Here is a 21,897-nt window from a genome sequence, read left to right as displayed (position 1 = left end):
TTACAGGTTTTTATCTCCACCACTAGACTACCAGCACTAAAAAGCTTTAATGCTTATACATGGTTTTGTATCCCCTCTTCACCCAATCTTATCCCCAATATTTCCGTGCCTGCTCAGTGAACACTATGTAAATTAAATCACTCATAATTCTGGGAAATGAGGGCAGATCCAGGATATGACCTTACACATTGCAAACATAAAACCTTGAATACATCATAAAGCAAGCAGCTGAGTCGAAAACAAAAAACAAGTCTCTGGTTTTTCAGCTCAATGACTTTTCACTGGTTTTATATAAACACCGTAACACTCCACTCCAAAACGCCTTACAACATATTCTCAAAGAAAATAAAGGAGGGTTTCCCTGGTGGCGCAGTGGTTGAGAGTCCGCCTGCCGATGCAGGGGACACGGGTTCGTGCCCCGGTCCGGGAAGATCCCACATGCCGCGGAGCGGCTGGGCCCGTGAGCCATAGCCGCTGAGCCTGCGCGTCCGGAGCCTGTGCTCCGCAACGGGAGAGGCCACAACAGTGAGAGGCCCGCGTACCGCAAAAAAAAAAAAAAAAAGAAAATAAAGGAGAAATCATTAAAATGTATTAAATTTGACACAACAGGTTTAGGAATCCATCCTGTTATCATGTAAGCAAAACAATCACTTACCTAGGAGCTTCTTTGGCTCTAGGAAAGGTCTGCATTAAAACAAAACAAAAAACTATATGTAAATATACAAAATTATCATAAAGCATAAATTTAAATGGCTTCTACAGTAAAGAAGAATTTTTAAAACATATTAACATAACTTAAATATTCAACTTTATAGGAATAAACTGTTGAGGGCAAGGGAAAAAGTACTTCACCTCTTAATGATAAATGAAATCCCTGCTTTGTTCTCCAAAATCCACTTCAGGGTTGCAAGATCATAGTTTTCAGGATGTTTAAAGGATACTCCTTCTGGAAGCCCCTGCACCACCACAGCTGACTGATCTCGTAGCATCTTTTCATATGGAACAGGTACCACTGTCGATTTGCCTAAAGCTTTCCCTGAGGTTAAGAGACAGGGATGAGGTAAAAAAAAAAAAAAGGATAATCATTAAATGGTTAAGATTTGAAAAAACTAAACCAACATTAGTTATCATGGCTTAATAGATGGCATTCGTGGGTTTTGTTTTTGGTTTTTTGGGGTTTTTGGCCACGTGGCTTACAAGATCTCAGTTCCCCAACCAGGGATTGAACCCAGGCCACGACGGTGAAAGCCCGAAGTCCTAACCACTGGGCCACCAGGGAACTCCCCGGCATTCATATTTTTGTAATATCTGATTTCAAAACTACATTCAAATACTATAGGGCCCTATTCCCATGTTAGCAGAAGTCTAAACCTGAAATGAATTCAAAAGGCCAAAATGAAAATGATATAAAACACTTACATAAAATCCATGCAAAAGGAAAGGAACAACGGCCCCACCCTGGTATAACACAATCTTTTCATATGCAATTCAGCCTCAGAACATGCAACCCTGACAAACCCAAGTGTTACCATAACACACCAGGCAGTTTTTGGCTAATATTCTCATTGAAAACTTATTAGATAAACACATGCTACATTCACAAATGAATATATCCTGTCAGCTGTCTGTATCAGTGAGCCCACACATGCTAGAAACTCCGTTCCCCAGAGTTGAGTTTTACCTACAATCTCACAGTGCAACCTATATCCTCCCCCTCTTTCCCTTATTCTTAAAAAGAGCTGTTTACTGCATAATTAGACTAACAAAAGGTGGTTTTTCCCAGGGATTTGGTAAGACCAGCACGCATGTCAAACATAAACCACCGTCTTTAGGTGACTGTGATGTGTCCTGTAGTTTCTCTGGTGGGGATGCTGACAGTGGGGAAGCTATGCATGTGCCGGGCAGGGTCATGTGGGAAATCTCTGTACCCTCCTCTTAATTTTGCTATGAACCTTAAAACTGCTCTTTAATTAAAAACAAAACAAAACAAAAAAAAAAAGAAAAAACAAAAAAGAAAAAAAAGAAAAACAAAAAACAAAAAACCTCTAACAGCTACATTTATTTCTGGGCTCCCACAAACTGGAACTAGAAAGTAAGGTCATTTCCATGAAATCTACTTTATCCAAAAAAAAAAAAAGGAAGAAAGGTCATTTGTAATGTTAACCCAATATTTGGGAATTAACCCATTCATTTGTAAAAGTATGTTACATGAATGTTAAGTCAATTATGTGATCTGCTCTTTAGAAAAGTCAACTGTATAACATATCTTTTAGAAAATTCAAGTGTATAACCCTACCATAGCAAAAGCAGAAATAGTCCTCAACTGTTTTTCTGAGTGTTTCAATCTCTACAGCATCGACATTCATCCGATTCGCCTGGGTTGTTGATTTCATTTTATGCATCTCTGCAGCCTTTTCTTCTTCTTCAACACCTGTAAAATATTAATGATATATAAGGTCCATATCCATTATCTCAATATTTGATTTTTTACTAAGAATATTTTTTCCTAATACTAACATTTATGATTTGACAGAAAGGAAAGGGAGGAGGAAGAACTTTAAAAATAAACACCAAGGGCTTCCCTGGTGGCGCAGTGGTTGAGAGTCCGCCTGCCGATGCAGGGGACACGGGTTCAAGCCCCGGTCCGGGAAGATCCCACATGCCACGGAGCGGCTAGGCTCGTGAGCCATGGCCGCTGAGCCAGCGCGTCCGGAGACTGTGCTCCGCAATGGGAGAGGCCCGCATACCGCAAAATAAATAAATAAATAAATAAAATAAACACCTAGGGGCTTCCCTGGTGGCGCAGTGGGTGGGAGCTCACCTGCCAATGCAGGGGAAACGCGTTCGATCCCTGGTCTGAGAAGATCCCACGTACCACGGAGCAACTAAGCCCATGCGCCACAACTACTGAGCCTGCACTCTGGAGCCCACCTGCAAGCAACTGCTGAGGCCCGCACACCTTGAGCCTGTGCTCCGAAGCGGGAGAGGCCACTGCAATGAGAAGCCCATGCACCACAACGAAGAGTAGCCCCCACTCGCCGCAACTAGAAAAAGCCCGCACACAGCAACGAAGACCCAACGCAGCCAAAACAAAAATAAATAAAATTTTAAAAAAATTAAAATATAAAACATAAATAAACACCTAAAAGACATAAATGACTTGAATGGAAATAATAAGAAACGGTGATTATCTCTGAAATAAGAGTAGCTATAACCATTCTACAAAGTAAAAATTAGGTAACAGTAGTTTTAAAATAGAAAGATACCTTAAGACTAACTACAAACTTAAATATGGGAAGATTATCACCACAAAAAACATTCTTGTTGCAAAGTTTAACACAATAGCCACTAAACACCTGTGGTTACTGAGCACTTGAAATGTGACCAGTCCGAATTAAGATGTGTTGTAAGTTTACAATATACACTAGATTTTGAAGACTCAGTACAAAAAATAGTGTGCAAAATACCCCACTGATAATTTTTTTATATTGATTACATGTTGAATGATGTTTTAGACACCAGTTTAAAATACAACGACTAAAATGAATTATTTGTTTCTCCTTACTTTTTATTAGAAAATTTTAAATTACCTAAGTGATTTACATTACATTATTTCTATTGGACAGTGCTTTTCAAAACTCTGAAAGAGAGCTTAGAATTTTCTTCCAAGAATTTCTAAAACTGACTCATAGGGACTTCCCTGGTGGTACAGTAGTTAAGAATCCGCCTGCCAATGCAGGGGACACGGGTTTGAGCCCTGGTCCGGGAAGATCCCACATGCCACGGAGCAACTAAGCCCGTGTGCCACAACTACAGAGCCTGCGCTCTAGAGCCCGCGAGCCACAACTACTGAGCCCACGTGCCACAACTACTGAAGCCCACGCGCCTAGAGCCCAGGCTCCACAACAAGAGAAGCCACTGCAACGAGAAGCCCACGCACTGCAATGAAGAGTAGGCCCCCTGCTCACCACAACTAGAGAAAGCCTGCGTGCAGCAACGAAGACCCAATGCAGCCAAAAATAAATATATAAATTTAAAAAAAAAACAACTGACTTATACACCTATTGATTTAGTTGCAGGAGACAACTACTGATCCTTGTCTGCAGAATAATTTATAGAAACAAATATTAGGAACTTAAGAATTATATCCAAAGATTATTCTCTGTGGCATCAAATTATTGGTAACAAAAAAAAGAATGAATACTAATAGGCAGGGACTACAATTTGCAACTGAGGACAATTCCCCTAATGCTTAGTTCTAACCACTGAAGAACCACATTAGCAAGACAGTATAGGGAACTGAAATGTAAACACAGCTGCCAGTTGGATTACAGTATTCATAGGACAGATGGCAACTGATATACACATAATCAAAGCAACATTATTAATATAAATTTAAATACATAAACATAATCAAAGTCTTAAAAATTCTCAAAATGATAAGAAATAATGGAAAAAATTTAAACAGATTGCTACCATAAAGCTTAAAAGATTATAGCGGGGGGGGGGGGGGCGTGGGGAGGCGGGGAGGAGGGATGTTTCACAGTGGAGGGAATATGTTTTTTAAAAATACAATTGAAGGGCTTCCCTGGTGGTGCAGTGGTTGGGAGTCCGCCTGCTGATGCAGGGGACACTGGTTCGTGCCCTGGTCTGGGAAGATCCCACATGCCGCGGAGCGGCTGCGCCCTTGAGCCATGGCCGCTGAGTCTGCACATCTGGAGCCTGTGCTCCGCAACGGGAGAGGCCACAACAGTGAGAGGCCCACGTACCGCAAAAAAAAAAAATTGAAAAAAATACAATTGAGAATTGAAATTAATGAATTAAGTAAACTAGTTTTATTCACCCATTATCTGCTTGTTGTATTATGAATTGGATCTAACTGGATAATGGAAATTTAAGTTTGGATCTTAAAGACATACATATTATATGCTGATAGACATGTTTAAGAAAATGCTGTATCACTGAGTTAACATAAAACCTATGGAGAGTGTTAGGTTAAACACAGATACGAAAACTGTCACACTGCGAGAAGTCCTAGGTATTAACACCCTACAGTAAATTTCTCTACTGCATTTGTTCTGGTATCAAATAAGTACACTACTTGGATGAACTCCTGATGGAGGATCACAAAACTGACTGAGGACAGAGGATAAGATGATTCCACTGAGGGAGTCAAGAAGACCTGTTTAACTTTGCTTCATGCTTACTCAAATTTAATGCACAGACAAAAACTTTTTTTTCCCCCAACCCACCAAACATCTATCAGGGAAAGACCTGCTTATCTGAATAAGAAATTTTAATAAGTTTGACATTTCTCTACCTTCTAACATGTTTCACTAATCCAGAGTAATGTCAAGCTAAGAGCACAGTACAATAAACATTTACCATTTTTCTTAAGCTCTTCAGTATTTCCCCTAATATGTTACCATGTCAGTGATTCACTTTGAGCATTCTGAAATGTCTCCATGGACTTCAGAAAGTCTTTTTGGGTATAAATCTCATTCAGCTTTAGAAGAAAATGCGATGTGCTATCTATAAATATTTAGGTTTAATATTTATGAAATACCAAAGATAAAAATACAATACTTACAGTATTTTACGAAATCTTTCTGAAAATCCTTTCTGGTGTTGACAAAAGCACGTCCTCTCTCTGTTCCAACAACAAATACGTCTGTTTCATACACTGCGATGCAGGCCACTTCCGCCTTGGACTTGGCCAGTTCTTTACACTGAAACACACAAATAGGAAATCTTATGTTATGTACAGATGTTTAAAAGCACTGTTTCTGCTGGATGAATAAAAAATCTTATCACTTGACCTGCATTAATACCTAATGTGGACGAGGTGAAGTTCCTAGTTTTGACCTTAAGTTATCATATACACAACAGAGTCCCCATTTTTTTTAAGGGACCTCTCTTTTCTAACAGATAGTTTACAACCCTGATTTTATTTTATTTTTTGATATTTATTATTTATTTATTTTGGCTGCACCGGGTCTTAGTTGCGGCATGCATGATCTTCGTTGCAGCATCTGGGATCCTTTAGTTGCGGCATGAGGGCTTTTAGTTGTGGTATGTGGGGCTTCTTAGTTGTGGCATGCGTGCTGGATCTAGTTCCCCAACCAGGGATCGAACCCAGGCCACCTGCATTGGGAGCATGGAGTCTTACCCACTGGACGACCAGGGAAGTCCCAACAACCCTGATTTTAAACAGAAGAAATCACACAATTTATAAGAAAAAAGGCAGAAATCCTTTGTAATCTGTTATAGGTCAAATACCTAAGAAACAGACTCAGAGTTGCACACAGGCTTATGGCAAGCACTCCCAATAACAACAGCTGTGCGCTGTGAGGGGGCAGGATTCTGCAAAGGGGGAATCAACAGCTGCCACAGATGCACCGCAGAAATTCTGGAGCTGGGACAGGCCTCCCCAAGGAAAGGGAAAGACCCTGGGCAAGGGAGCCTCTGACACTCATAGAAACTGGGGGATTAGTGCCATCAGTCCTGAATGGGGGAGGTGGGGTCTGGAAGACACACTACAACTTCCATCACATAATCCCACCCCCAGAAGTATCTCCACATGTGTACACCAGGAATTCCATTTAGATGAGTTTACTTTTACTGAGTATATTCCTATGAGATTAAATATTCTTTAAACTCTTAATAGAGTATATACCATTCCATTTTATGGATAAACAATAATTCATTTAGTGCAAACCTTACTGAAAATGTTGCTGATTCTAATTATCACTCCTAAGAATAACAATGAAATACTAATCTGGGAACAACGTGTATCTTGAGTGACTTTCTCAGAACAGAGTCAGAGACATGAAACAACATAGCCAAAAAACTCTGACTCTGAAAGTAAATACTTTTAGGGTTCTCAAAACCTACTAAAAATTGCTTTCTAAGAAGTTTCTATCAGTTGATACTCCCATCTGCACTTCTAGAAGAGCTAACTCACAATATCCTAGCAAATGTTATTGTGCAACTTTCCCAGAACCATTTAAAAAGGATACTTTAGGACTTCCCTGGTGGCGCAGTAGTTAAGAATCCACCCGCAAGCCGCGGAGCAACTAAGCCCGTGCGCCACAACTACTGAGCCTGTACTCTAGAGCCCGCGAGCCACAACTACTGAGCCCGCGTGCCACAATTACTGAAACCCACGTGCCTAGAGCCCATGCTCTGCAACAAGAGAAGCCACTGCAATGAGAAGCCCACGCACTGCAACGAAGAGTAGCCCCTGCTCGCCACGACTAGAGAAAGCCTGTGTGCAGCAACAAAGACCCAACACAGCCATAAATAAAAATAAATAAAATAAATTAGAGTGTTGTACCTTGGACAGTTTTTTGTAAATTAGGCTAACTTTAGCTTATTTTTCTACTATGTTAAGTGTTTCTCTATTAATGCATAACAGTGCCTCACTGATTTTAGGCATAGAAAAGCTGTTTATGGAATACATAATTAAATACATAATTATACATATTTTCTTCTGGTCTTTTAGTTTATCTTAATATGACAATTTTAAAAAATGTTTACTCATCTAGAGTTTAACTTGCACAATAAAGACTTTTCCCCCCCAAAGAACCTATGTTCTCAGCATCATTTGTTGAAAACTACAGCTTCCTCCATTTGTTTTTTGTTTTTTTAATTTATTTAATTTATTTATTTTTGGCTGCGTTGGGTCTTGGTTGCTGTGCGCGGGCTTTCTCTAGCTGCGGTGGGCGGGAGCTACTGTTCATTGCGGTGCGTGGGCTCCTCATTGCGGTGGCTTCTCTTGTTGCAGAGCACGGGCTCTAGGCACGCGGGCCTCAGTAGTTGTGGCTCGTGGGCTCTAGAGCGCAGGCTCAGTAGTTGTGGCTCACGGGCTCTAGAGCGCAGGCTTAGTGGTTGTGGCGCACGGGCTTAGTTGCTCCGCGGCATGTAGGATCTTCCCGGACCAGGGCTCGAACCCGTGTCCCCTGCATTGGAAGGCAGATTCTTAACCACTGCGCCACCCAGGGAAGCCCCCTCCATTTGTTTTTGATTTGTACAATTACCACCCTCTAATTTCTTTTTTTTTTTTTTTTTTTTTTTGCGGTACGCGTAAAGAGGCCTGTTGTGGCCTCTCCCGTTGCGGAGCACAGGCTCTGGACGCGCAGGCTCAGCGGCATGGCTCACGGGCCCAGCCGCTCTGCGGCATGTGGGATCTTCCCGGACCGGGGCACAAACCCGTGTCCCCTGCATCGGCAGGTGGACTCTCAACCACTGCGCCACCAGGGAAGCCCCTAATTTCTTAAATGGAAATTACTTGAATAATATCGCTTAAAAACAGTATCTCAAATAAATAATTTTATACCTACTGTCACGATCAGAAATCTTTTGAACTGTAATAAAGCCACAGTAGAAAACTTGTGACCGAGGTGAGCCAACAATCGTTCCCAGCACGGCAAACAATGCTGTACTGTAATTTTGTTATATGACGTTTCTATGATATGTTATACGGTACATACCTTTGAGATGTACCATGGCTGCTCACTTGTAAGGAACTATTATTTACTTACCTTGTGATAAATGATGGTGCATTCTTGCTGCACTATCCACACTCTTAGTTGGACAACCCTGTCTCCAAAGGCAGTATTTACGAAACAGTAAAGCAAGATTCATGTACTGTCTAAGGATTAGATCAAAGAAATCTATGGGCCAAAGGAAGAAGGATGAAGCTGACCTATACACCTATAAATTATACTTCACAGTATACAACTGGGAACAGGAGAAGAGATCCTCTTACTTCTGCCAAAGATGAGAAAACTATAAAGACATTCTAAGGAAGGGAATGGGTCCTATGTGACCCTATTTCATTCTACATAGAGAGTAGTATTAAAGAAAATTATTTAATATCAACAGAATAGGATTTAATCTCTGAATTATTTAACGTTACAGCCACAAATTTTGGCTAACTTTATGACCAAAAGCAAGAAATAAGTGACAGTCAGAAAGTTATAGTAGGAAAAAAAAAACAAAAAAGTAATAGTAGGGACTTCCCTGGTCGTCCAGTGGTTAAGACTCCATGCTCCCAATGCAGGGGGCCTGGGTTCGATCCCTGGTCGGGGAACTAGATCCCACATGCCGCAACTAAGAGCCCACATGATGAAACTAAGACTTGGTGCAGCCAAATAAACAAATACTTAAAAAAAAAAAAAGTAATAGTATATATAGCCACTAACCATTCTAAAATTTCTTTCTTTAAGGAGATAATTTTTTTAATTCTTATACAGCAGAAAGAAGAAAAAAATGCCCTAACAGAAAAACAAAAAAGATTCCACGAACTATGTCATATTGAGAACTGTGAGGTTAGATGCTATATAATACTAGTCAATGCTTAAGACAGGAAATACACAGCATCCTCCGTAGAATGTATAATTAGAATATATAATAGAATATATTATTTCTATTAGAATATATAATTCTATATATTAGAATATATAATTTCATTGTGTCAGAAAATACTTAAGTCTGATGTTTCTTAAAGCTATGAGTTCAAATACATATTCAGAAAAACATGATAAGCCAACTGAATTACTACCATGATAGTAATATAAAAGTACAGCAAAAGAATACTACTTAATATTTTGCAATTATGTGTATAAGTTTTTTTAAAAATAAAGAGTTAACACACTACATATTGGGTAGAAGGTCACAGAATTCAGACAATTGTGAAGCACAGCACAATAAAATAAAGAATAGATGTAAAATAGTGAATGTGCTCTTATGGCCCAAAATTGTGGTAATGTTCTTTACAGAGATACAATAAGACACCAGCACCACACTATAACATACAAACTCATTCTGAGTAACTTCAAATATTACACTTAAATTCAAAGTTAATGCTTACAAAACAAGGGATTGCCTAAGATACTGGGAGGTAAAAAATTGAAATTAAATGTAAAAAATTACACATTCGGATAAGTTAAGAACATTCTGAAACATGCAATAAAATTTGAAAGGCTTAAATCCATAACTATTACTCAAGCAAAAACAGTATGTATTTATTAAAAATAATAGACACAGTGTGTGTTTTACAAAAACAAATCAATCTCATTCACAAGCCCAATCTTATCCAACTACGGAAAACTTTATAGAACTGCAAAGCCATCTCACCATGGACTCAAGAGCAGACATAAGGAATGTCACCACCATCCTGCTCTCCGAGGACTCCTCATCTTCGACGGGCAGGGTAGACATTGCTACTTGGGCCATGATCCCTAGGAAAGAGAAGTATTAGGAAAGTGAGTGGTAGAAATTCAGTGTCTTGCTCAACATATGTTTAGAGCTGTGAGGGTCCTCCATCAATTGCCTAATTTACAGTTTTCTTGCTTAAGAGAAAAAATAAGACTTAAAAACCAAGTAATCTATCAATATTTGCCCCAAACTCCTGTTATCCTATAAGATAGAGAATCTAACCCCCAACTTTCCATCTAGTTTTAGTTCCATAAAACTAGGTCAGCATCACCTCCCAAAATAAATTTAGGTGTCACCCAGAACCAGTTTAAAAATTTCCCAATGAGGAAGAGGTGATGCACTTCACAATCCAGTGATAGTTTATCACAGTTCCACATAGGAAATAGACACAACCTCCCCTTTCTCCCATGCGCACACTGATTACTCAAGAGTGGGTTAAGTAGACTGAGGTTGGGTGAAGAGAATTCCTCCTTTCTTATTAAGAAGTAAATAGGCTACAGGACAAATAAGAGCTAAGATTCCTTTATAATACATTCTCTTTGGAAAACACTGTCTGATACTTTTGCATCAGCAAAGAGGCTCAGCTGAATTTCAAGCACTATAAAAATACAAACACATAGACCATTCAATAGTAAGTGCTGGCAAGGATGTGGAGAAATGAGAACCCCTGTGCACTGCTCTTAGGAGTGTAAAATGGTACATCCACTGTGGAAAACAGTTTGGTAGCTCTCTAAAAAATTAAACAGATTTACCATGATGCAGCAATTCTACTTCCGGGTATATACTCAAGAGAACTGAAAGCAGGGACTTGAACAGATATTTGAACACTCAAGTTCACAGTAGCATTATTCATAACAGCCAAAAGGTAGAAACCAAAGTGTCCACTGTCAGATGAATAAACAAAATATATTATCCATACAATGGAATGTAATTCAGCCTTAAAAAGGAATGAAGTTCTGATACATACTACAATATAGATGAACCTTAAAAATATTATTCTAAATGAGATAATCCAGACACAAATGGATAAATGCTGTGTAATCCACTCACATGAGATTACCTATAATAATCAAATTCATAGAGACAGAAAGTAGAATGATGGTTGCCAGGGTCTAGAAGGAGGGAGCAATGACAATTTATTATTTAACGTATACAGAGTTTTAGTTTGGGATGACAAAAAATTCCGGAGATAGATAGTGATGATGGTCACACAACAACGTGAATGTCAAAAAGAGACATGTACCACAATGTTCACTGCAGCACAATTTATGGTGGCCAGGACATGGAAACAACCTAAACGTCCACTGACAGATGAATGGATAAAGAAGATGCGGCATATATATATACAATGGAATATTACTCAGATATAAAAAGAAACGAAATTGAGTTACTTGTAGTGAGGTGGATGGACCTAGAGTCTGTCATACAGAGTGAAGTCAGAAAGAGAAAAACAAATACCGTATGCTAACGCATATATATGGAGTCTTAAAAAAAATGGTACTGATGAACCTAGTGGCAGGGCAGGAATAAAGACACAGACATACAGAATGGACTTGAGGACAAGGGGTGGGGGGGAAGCTGGGGTGAAGTGAGAGTAGCATTGATGTATATACACTACCAAATGTAAAAGAGCTAGCTAGTGGGAAGCAGCAGCATAGCACAGGGAGATCTGCTCGGTGCTTTTCGATGACCTAGAGGGGTGGGACAGGGAGTGTGGGAGGGAGGCTCAAGAGGGAGGGGATATGGGGATATATGTATGCATATGGCTGATCCACTTTGTTGTACAACAGAAACTAAGACTGCATTGTGAAGCAATTATACTCCAATAAAGATGTATAAAAATTTTTTTTAATAGAATAAAAAAAACCCACAATGTGAATGCACTCAATGCCAGGGGGACTGTACATTTTTAAATGGTTAAAATGGTAAATTTTATGTCATATATATTTCATCAAAATTTAAAAATTAAAAGGCAAAAATACATCCCATAAAGACATTCTAAGAAGCTAAAACCTAAAGCAAATTTGTTTGTTTGTTTGTTTGCGGTATGCGGGCCCCTCACTGTTGTGGCCTTTCCCGTTGCGGAGCACAGGCTCCAGACGCGCAGGCCCAGCGGCCATGGCCCACGGGCCCAGCCGCTCCACGGCACGTGGGATCCTCCCGGACCGGGGCAAGAACCCGCGTCCCCTGCATCGGCAGGCAGACTCTCAACCACTGCGCCAACAGGGAAGCCCCTAAAGCAAATTTTTAAAAATTTTAATACTAAAAGAACTGTCTTTCTATAAATAGCATGCAAATTAGATGCCTATTAAAAAGTACCCCTTTTCAATTTGGTTAATTCTAGGTTTTAGCAAGAGACCAAATAATCAAATGAAACTAATATGAAAGGATGACTAAAAAATTAATGACTGGAAGCATAAACAGAAATTCTAAAAATAAATCTGTGTATATAAGTTAATTTACTAAAGACATCTGGGTGTTCCTTAACTGAAGGCCCAATATTAGAGAACATGCTGAGCTGTTAGCATGAAAAATCGTTTTGGCTAAAAATGTATGTAAATCTTTTCCCTATTATTATTTTTTGTTTGTGGTACGCGGGCCTTTCACTGGTGTGGCCTCTCCCGTTGCGGAGCACAAGCTCCAGACATGCAGGCCCAGCAGCCATGGCCCACGGGCCCAGCCGCGCCACGGCACATGGGATCCTCCCGGACCGGGGCAAGAACCCGCATCCCCCGCATCGGCAGGTGGACTCCCAACCACTGCACCACCAGGGAAGCCCCCTTTTCCCTATTATTAAAGATCATCAGGGAAAGGAGGAGGGGCAAGATACGGATAAGGGATTATAAGGTACCAACTACTATATTAAATAAGCTACAAGGATATATTGTACAGCACAGGAGAATATTGTCAATATTTTATAATAACTTTAAATGGAGTACAAGCTATAAAAATACTGAATCACTATGTTGTACACCTGAAATTAATATAGTATTGTAAATCAACTAAATTTCAATTAAAAAAAAAAGAGGATGATTTCCCTATTATTAAAAACTGTGGGGCTTCCCTGGTGGCACAGTGGTTGAGAATCTGCCTACCAATGCAGGGGACACGGGTTCGAGCCCTGGTCTGGTAAGATCCCACACGCCGCGGAACAACTGGGCCCGTGAGCCACAACTACTGAGCCTGCGCGTCTGGAGCCTGTGCTCCGCAACAAGAGAAGCCGCGATAGTGAGAGGCCGCCGCACCGAGATGAAGAGTGTTCCCCGCTTCCCACAACTAGAGAAAGCCCTCGCGCAGAAACGAAGACCCGACACAGCCATAAATAAATAAATAGATAGATAGATAGATAGATAAATAAATAAATGAAACTGTGATCTAGCTCCACCATGTGTTAGCATGTGAATTAACTGCTAGGCTAGATTTGGGCATCAAAAACTAATGAAGTGGGCTTCCCTGGTGGTGCAGTGGTTGAGAGTCCGCCTGCCAATACAGTGGACACGGGTTCATGCCCCGGTCCGGGAAGATCTCACATGCCGCAGAGCTTGCCCGTTCGAAGCCTGTGCTCTGCAACGGGAGAGGCCACAACAGTGAGAGGCCCGTGTACCGCAAAAAACTAATGAAGTATACATACTTAGGAAATAAAATTTTATAATAAAAAAAATTGACACATCCCCGTATCTGTTAACAAAAAGAATTTTGTTTCCCAAAACAGAAAAGGCAGTATCAAGCAAGAGAATGGTTAGATGATAGAAATTATTTTCCGTAACAGCCTAGGTCCTATTCTTTTCTCTTGGATAAATAAGTTTTAAGTAAACTTATAGTAAAATGTGGCTCAGTCAAAATGGACAAGGCGTATTATTTTTCCATAATAACCTTCACTTCCACAACTACTGAGCTCGCGGGCCTCGACTAGAGCCCGCGTGCCACAACAGAGAGCCCACATGCGCCTCAATGAAAGATCCCACCTGCCTCAATGAAAATCCTACGTGCCACAACTGAGACCCAATGCAGCGATAGATAGATAGGCAGGTAGGTAGAAAGAAAGAAAAAAAAGAAAGAAAGAAAAGAAGGAAAAGAAAGAAAAGAAAAGAAAAGAAAAGAGAAGAGAAAAGAAAAGAAAGATAGATCATGGGGAACTCCCTGGCAGTCCAGTGGTTAGGACTCCACGCTTTCACTGCCCAGGGTCCGGGTTCAATCCCTGGTTGGGGAACTAAGATCCCGCACGCCACGCGGCACAGCCAAAAAAATAAAATAAAAAAAAATAAAAATAAAGTGACCATGAAACAAAAATGTAAAGTACCTAAAATGGGACAGTTAGTTCTTTAGAACAAAAAGGAAAATGACCAAAATGATCATGTCCTTCATAAAACAGTAAATATAAAAATGGTAGATCCCTTTTAATCTTTTTAAACACAGAGAAGGAAGAAAAACTGAACTGAGACAATTCAGAAGGTGAACCCAGGGACTTCCCTGGCGGTCCAGTGGGTAAGACTCCGCACTCCCAATGCAGGGAGACCGGGTCTGATCCCTGTTTGGGGAACTAGATCCCACATGCATGCCTCAACTAAGAGTCTGCATGCCGCAACTAAGAGTCCGCATGCCACAGTTAAAAAAAAAAAGACCCCACGTGCTGCAACAAAGATCCTGCGTGCCCCAACAAAGATCCTGTGTGCCGCAACTAAGATCTACTGCAGCCAAAACAAATAAAAATGAACAAATAAGTAAATACTAAAGAAACACACACACGCACTACAGGAAACTAACTTAAAAAAAAAAAAAGATGAGCCCAATGTTAGACAAGAAAACGACTTCTGGGATTTGTACCACAATGTATTTATTCCCGATTTTCTTATCTCTGATGCTGTCTTGGTAAAGGAGGGGTGGTGTGGAAAGAAATGAGGATCTCTCTTTGTAAGGAAGGAGGCCATAATCCAAGGCAGAAAATCCGCAGTCAAGGAAACAGCTGGAAGGTATCCCTCCAGAGATGTGCTATCCAACATGGTAGCCAATAACCACAGGTAGTTACTTAAATTGAAATTAATCGAGATTAAGTAAAATTGAAAATTCAGTTCCTCAGTAGTCTTAGCCACAGTTCAAGTGTTTAGCAACCACATGTAGTTAGCGACTTTTGTAGTGAAGAATCACAGATACAGAACTTTTCCATTATCACAAAAACTATATTGCTATAGAAATTAAACTATGTTGAGTAAACTTTTAAATTCTCATGACCTCTTGAGCCACCACGGTAGCAGCTATAGCAAAAGAATGAACTAATAAATGGAAAAGAAACTTAAGGGAACATGAGCCAGGATACAAAGGCCAATCCCAACTGTGTGTGCATTCTTCACTGCCAATCTCCAAGGATTCTTTTTTTTAATTAATTTATTCATTTGGCTGCGTTGGGTCTTCGTTGTTGTGCGCAGGCTTTCTCTAGTTACTGCGAGCAGGGGCTACTCTTCATTGCGGGGTGCAGCCTTCTCATTGCGGTGGCTTCTCTTGTTGCGGAGGAGTACGGGCTCTAGGCACGCAGGCTTCAGTAGTTGTGGCGCGCAGGCTCCAAAGCGCAGGCTCAGTAGTGTGGCGCACAGGCCCAGCTGCTCCGCGGCATGTGGGATCCAACCGGACCACATGGGCTTGAACCCGTGTCCCCCACACTGGCAGACAGATTCCTAACCACTGCACCACCAGGGAAGTCCCAATCTCCAAGGATTATTGCTACAAGAGTATCCCCATAGAACAGAGTACCAATGTAGCCTGCCTGAGAAAAAGAACACAGAAAAGGAACAGAGAAGTACAGTTTTATGATATAGTAAAGTTAAAATGCATACACAAGACATCTGGGATGCAGATTCTCAGAATAAATTAGTAAAATTACAAAGAGCCTAACCCACTATGAGTACAGTGACCTTGCCTTAATGATCAACTAGCATCATCTACCTGTCATGTTACATATTCTTACAGAACAAGTTCTTTAAATAGCTGCATAATAGCCCACCGAAATGGAATCATACAATTTCTCTCAACATCTTCATAAAATTGGCTTTTGCCTTTTTATTTCTGTATTTTAAAAATTTAATACTGAAACATAGCATGAAAATCTTTATACCTCTTAATACATAATGCTAAAATTTTCCCATTGCTACCAGAAATGTTTAAAAACACTAAATTCATCAGTCTCACCAACATATTGGAGAACTATGACCTAATCACTATGAATACCTCATTATTACTAAAGCAGCTGAAATTCTTTGCTTACTAAAGAAACACTTTCGTAGTTTTATCATGTGTGTCTCTTCCTGAGTGGCTCATCTGCTGAGCGCCCTATGCCCGTTACTAAACTGGCCTCTGATGATGGCTGCACATTGCATAAACCGTCCGAATTCTGATAACTATTATGTGGACATAGCTCCTTCATTATTCAGCTTTTGTGTATGTGTATTTTAATTCTGTATTCTTAAATGCAATATTATTTGTTTCGAACAATTTAATTTTCATTTTGATTTAACCACATACATATTTATGAAATTCTTTGCTCATTCTTTCTTGCATCTCAGATTTTCCTTCTGCCTAAAGTTAATCCTTTACAGTTTCTTTCTAATGGCAAACTTACTGTTTGCTAAAAATTCTTTATTGTTGGAAGATACTTTCAACTAGGATAAGAATCTGGGTTGACAAATACTTCCTGTCAGCACACTGAGGTTATTTCATTATCTTTCGGCTTCCATTGTTGCCAGTCAGAAGTCATCTAGAATCTCTTTTAAAGGAAATCCCAATCCTCATCCTTGCTGTTTTTAAGATGTTTTCTTTGTCTATGGCTTTCTACAGTTTCACTCTGTATAGTGTGTGTGTAGTGTACATTTCCTTTTATTCAGTACATTTATCATTCACTGGGCTAAGGACTGTCATCTTTCAGTAGTGGCAAATTCTCAGCTATTATCTCTTCAGGTATTGTCTCTGTCCCATTGTCTACCTCCTATCCTACACAGAGACGCAGACTAAATGTATGCTAATCCTTAAATCTCTGACCCTCTTCTGAATTTTTCTCATTTTTCCTTCTTGACTTATCTTTCTTCTGACTTATCTTCCATTTCACTAATTCCTTCTTCTGTGCTTAAAACCACCCATCAGGTTTTTTATTTTGTTTATAATTTTCATTTATACAATTTCTATTTGTTGCCACGTCACATTTAAAGTTTCCTACTCCCTAAAGATTTTCAAGCTTGACATATTTCTTTAAACATAGTATGGGTAGTTGTTTTACAGTCTATGATAATTCAAAAATCTCAAGTCTTTGCAGGTGTATTTCTGATGTTTCTCACAGTTCTAGCTCAAACTCACGGTTCTCGTTCCCATGTATGCCTGATTGTCTTTTACTGTATGCTGGTCGTTTTACATTAAAACACTGTTTTAAATATGAGACCTATTATCTGGGAACAATACCTGCCTGGGATCACCATAATCCAAAGCTTCAGTTTCCTCGAATCACCCAGAAATGGTAACCCAGACCACAAATAGGGATGCAAGCTGGCTTATTTCTTAATCAGCCTTAACCAATTTGAGGTCTCAACTTATTGAGGGGAAGGGTCTATCTGTCCCCTGAATTTTGTGCAGATTCTGGGCTTTGATTTCAGCCTCTCATCTCACATGGTTTTCAAAACTCAAGTTCATATGGTGAAATTGGCAGATGCCCTTAGGGCAAAAGAGATTCCCACTTCTACCATTAGTTCTCATTTTCCTTTTTTTTTTTTTTTTTTTAATTTTGCCTGCGCTGCAGGACTTGCAGGATCTTAGTTCCTGGCCAAAGCCATGCCCCCTGCAGCAGAAAAGTGAGGCGTCCTAACCACAGGACCACCAGGGAACTCCCTCATTTTCCTTTTAATATTAGCTTCTCATAATAGCTCTTCAAAATTCCTATCTTATCAACTTCTTGGTATTTTTACAAAAGTTTTGTTTTATAATTCTAGAACATTCTTATTAGTCCCACCAACTCTGGGAACCACAACTGACTTATAATAGTCTTCTATTTTCAAGAACAATTTATGAATTAGCCAGAACTATCTTACACTGCAAGGTTACAAATACGCAATTCAAACCACCGCAAGTGAACAAAGGAATTTTTATTGTTTTATTTAACTATTCAGCCTAAACATTGCACTGATTCTATACACAGCTAGATCAAGGAACACAAGAGATATCCTTAGAGTTCTCTCTATTCCCTCCCTGCAGGCCTCACTTCTTGAGCAGATGGGTTTCTTTCCTAAGACAATGATGGCCACACGCATCTTTATGCTTACCACACACCTATACTGTGATCCTACAGGCAGTGTACTATCATATCTTCCTAATATTTTTTGCACAAAAGTTCTGGGGATTTGTGCCACGAGCCTATCCCAAGCCCACGTGGCTAGTCAGAACAAGATTACCTGGGATACACTGTTATTGGCAGTCTAGCCAGAACCACGTGGAATAGGAAGGTAAGCAGTTAAAAGGCAAAGCAGGACACTGTTATCAGGAGAAAAGGGTTGATAAAGTGTGCCAGTACACAAAAATAATAGCTACCAGAGTACGTTCCATTTTCTTTCCCATTTTTTCAATTTCCTTAATTCTTCAATTCTGAACTTTTTTTTGACTTCATCTTTTGTCTCCCTGATTTGATTTTAATTCTCCTTTAAGTTCAAAGCTGAACTTAATTGGCCTGTTGCTGTTTCATCTTTTTATCTTTTATCCTGTCAGCTACTGTTTAATAGAAGCAATGCCTTCTTTTATGTCTCTGAAAACAGACTCCAGCCATTCTTTAAAATCCTCTTGTGTTTCTTATTGGAGATCCATTTCAGGAATTAGGTTCATCTGTGTCCTTACTGCACTGATCCATTCTACCTCAAAATAAGCCCATAATTAATTCCACGTAAGTGTTTTTATTTGACCACACTTTTGCTTTTAATTTATTGATCCTTGCCGTTAATGCTGAACAGCAAAACAATAAAAAGAAATTTTACAGTGAGTCAAAGAGAACTCTAAAATACTTTCAGGGACCTTCCTGGTGGCGCAGTTGTTAAGAATCCGCCTGCCAATGCAGGGGGGCACAGGTTCGAGCCCCAGTCCGGGAAGATCCCACATGCTGCAGAGCAACTAAGCCCATGCGCCACAACTACAGGGCCTGCACTCTAGAGCCCCCAAGCCACAACTACTGAAGCCCGCGCACCTAGAGCCCGTGCTCCGCAACAAGAGAAGGCACCGTAAGGAGAAGCCCATGCACCACAATGAAGAGTAGCCCTGGCTCGCCACAACTAGAGAAAGCCCACGTGCAGCAACGAAGACCCAAGGGAGCCAAAAATAGATAAATAAATTAGAACACTTTCACACAGGTCATCATCACTCTAACAAAAAATTGAGATTCTCAATATTTCTGATTATGTTGATTTCTAAAATATTCTAAATTTTCAACGTGTTTCTGCTTCAAATTAAGGTTCAGGTCAGACTTCAGTCCGTGGGAGGTGGGGGTGGGTGGGGACCCATAACACTGATCTTGCTTCTTTTATTCCATTTATGTCTTATTTCTTTTTTGTGTTATTATTTTGTTATTTGCAACAAACATTTCTCCATTTCAATCTCAAAACTTACAATCTTAGATAAAGAAGAAAATTCAAGGGATTTCCCTGGTGGCACAGTGGTTAAGCCTCCACGCTCCCAATGCAGGGGGCTGGGTTCGATCCCTGGTCAGGGAAACAGATCCCACATGCATGCCAAAACCAAGAGTTCGCATGCCACAACTAAGAAGCCTGCATGTCGCACCTAAGGAGCCCACCTGAAGCAACTAAGCCCCGGTGCAACCAAATAAATAAATATTAAAAACAAATAAACAAATCTGTCTCAGCCACTGCTGCCTCCTAAAAGAGCCTTCTTCTACAAGAGCCCTTTCAATGCATCGTGCTCCATAATTCTCTTCTCCAAACCAAGCATCCCCAGTTTGTCCTGTGCTTTACCTGTAACATGATTTCCAAAATATTCCTCAGCGGCACCATTCTCAAGATATTCTCTAGTTTGTCCAGGCAATGTCCCAGAAGTGGACAGAATATTTTGGATAAGATCAGTTTGCCAGAGACTACACTAGAACCTGTAACTCCCAGAATTTCCTTATTCCTTGCCTATTAACACAGAGGAATATTTTAATATGCATCTCTAAGAGTTTATCTCTATAGGCTTAATAGGTATTTTCAAAGGGAATAAATTAGGTTGGTGTTTCGTCAGAGGTTCCATTTTACAAACATTTAATAAAAGAATACAAAGTATCACAATTTATATTAATATGGTAACACATATATTTAACATATACACCTCAGCAAACAAGAGAAATAGAGCCAAAGAGACCATTTAGAAAGAAAATTAGAAATCCCTAAAACAAACCTTTGATCAAGATTGATTTTTAAAAGTCAAGGCTTTTAAGTTTTCATAGCAGGCTATGCTTACATTTTAAGATACTAAAATTTTTCTTTCTGCTGAAATAAAGCTGGTAATTTTATCAGTAAACACCAAGTGATCTCTCGAGAAGAAACAAAATACATTTGAAAGGTTAAGATTTGAAATGATCTCCAAGTGTGTTTATTTTTATACTTAAAACTTTATACCCTCTCCACCCCATTTCCAAAATACTGTTGAGACAGCTAACAAAAATAGCTAAATTTTATCTTTTTTTAAAAAGCCAGGTGAAGGGAAGAATGATAAAATTTTTAAAATGAAGGCATGGAAAGAGAATCTGCCCAAAGGTGGATCAAAGAAGTTCAATACTGAGTGTCACAGTAGCCAAAACACTGTCTCTGAAACAAACAAACAAACAAACACCTTATCAACTATTCAGGAAGACCCACAACTTTTCTTGGCACTAGTTTGAAATTTTTCACAAATGTGTAAGTTATACTTTTAAATTGATAGTGCAGATTTTTTAAAAGTAGCAGCTTTCTCTGCCAATACACAAAGAATGTGCCCCTTTGTCCTTACTTCAAATTTAAAAAACATTTGGTAGTTGATAAGCTGGCTCACTTGTTCTTTTTCTAACTTTGTATGAATTGGAAGAGGAAATGAAAATCAAGTAACTGTGACCTAAAAGTTCCATCTTTATCTTTTTAATGTATTGTGTACAGAAAGCAGGCAACAGAGCAAAGCTATTATGAATGGCAGCTTTGGAATCATGCCAAATTCTGAATACAAGTCCTAGCTCCAATATTAGATATGGTTGACTGTGGGATTCTTTAATCCCAAATATACTAATCCAGAAAATGACAATAATATGTGTTCTTACCTCACAAGTTGGTATGAGAAGCTATTAAGTACCTGGCAGAGCGCTTAACACAAGCATTCAATAAATTGAGTAAGCATTTAATTTTGTTTTTTTAAATATTTATTTATTTGGCTGCGTCGGGTCTTAGTTGAGGCACACGGGATCTTCGTTGCAGCATGCAGGATCTTTAGTTGATCCATGCGGGATCCACAGTTGCAGCATGTGGGATTTTTAGTTGCAGTATGCAAACTCTTAGCTGCGGCATGTGGGATCTAATTCCCTGACCAGAGATTGAACCTGGGCCCCCTGCACTGGGAGCGTGGAGTCTTAGCCACTGAACCACCAGGGAAGTCCCAGCACTTAACTTTAAATTTAATTAGGGATTTCCCTGGTGGCAGAGT

At 39.7% G+C, this 21,897-nt stretch overlaps 1 protein-coding gene across 9 annotated transcripts in view; it reads right to left on the bottom strand.

Moving 5' to 3' along the window:
• Window positions 1–21,897, bottom strand: part of GTF2I (general transcription factor IIi) — a 144,140-nt gene that overhangs the window by 67,429 nt on the left and 54,814 nt on the right. For all 9 annotated transcript variants that reach the window (XR_010934837.1, XM_067705947.1, XM_067705946.1 and 6 more), the window contains 5 exons: window positions 10,141–10,244; window positions 5,591–5,729; window positions 2,297–2,431; window positions 853–1,036; window positions 656–684 (listed from right to left, as the gene is read on the bottom strand). Coding sequence is in view for 8 of the 9 variants with exons in the window: in XM_067705947.1 (XP_067562048.1) it covers window positions 656–684; window positions 853–1,036; window positions 2,297–2,431; window positions 5,591–5,729; window positions 10,141–10,239 (586 nt within the window). In the remaining variant the exon portion in view is untranslated. Of the gene's footprint in view, window positions 1–655; window positions 685–852; window positions 1,037–2,296; window positions 2,432–5,590; window positions 5,730–10,140; window positions 10,245–21,897 lie in introns of those variants that run through there.

Source organism: Pseudorca crassidens, chromosome 15 (genome assembly GCF_039906515.1).
Source record: "Pseudorca crassidens isolate mPseCra1 chromosome 15, mPseCra1.hap1, whole genome shotgun sequence".
NCBI classification, from domain to species: domain Eukaryota; kingdom Metazoa; phylum Chordata; class Mammalia; order Artiodactyla; family Delphinidae; genus Pseudorca; species Pseudorca crassidens.
This window is presented reverse-complemented; position numbering and strand designations above follow the sequence as displayed.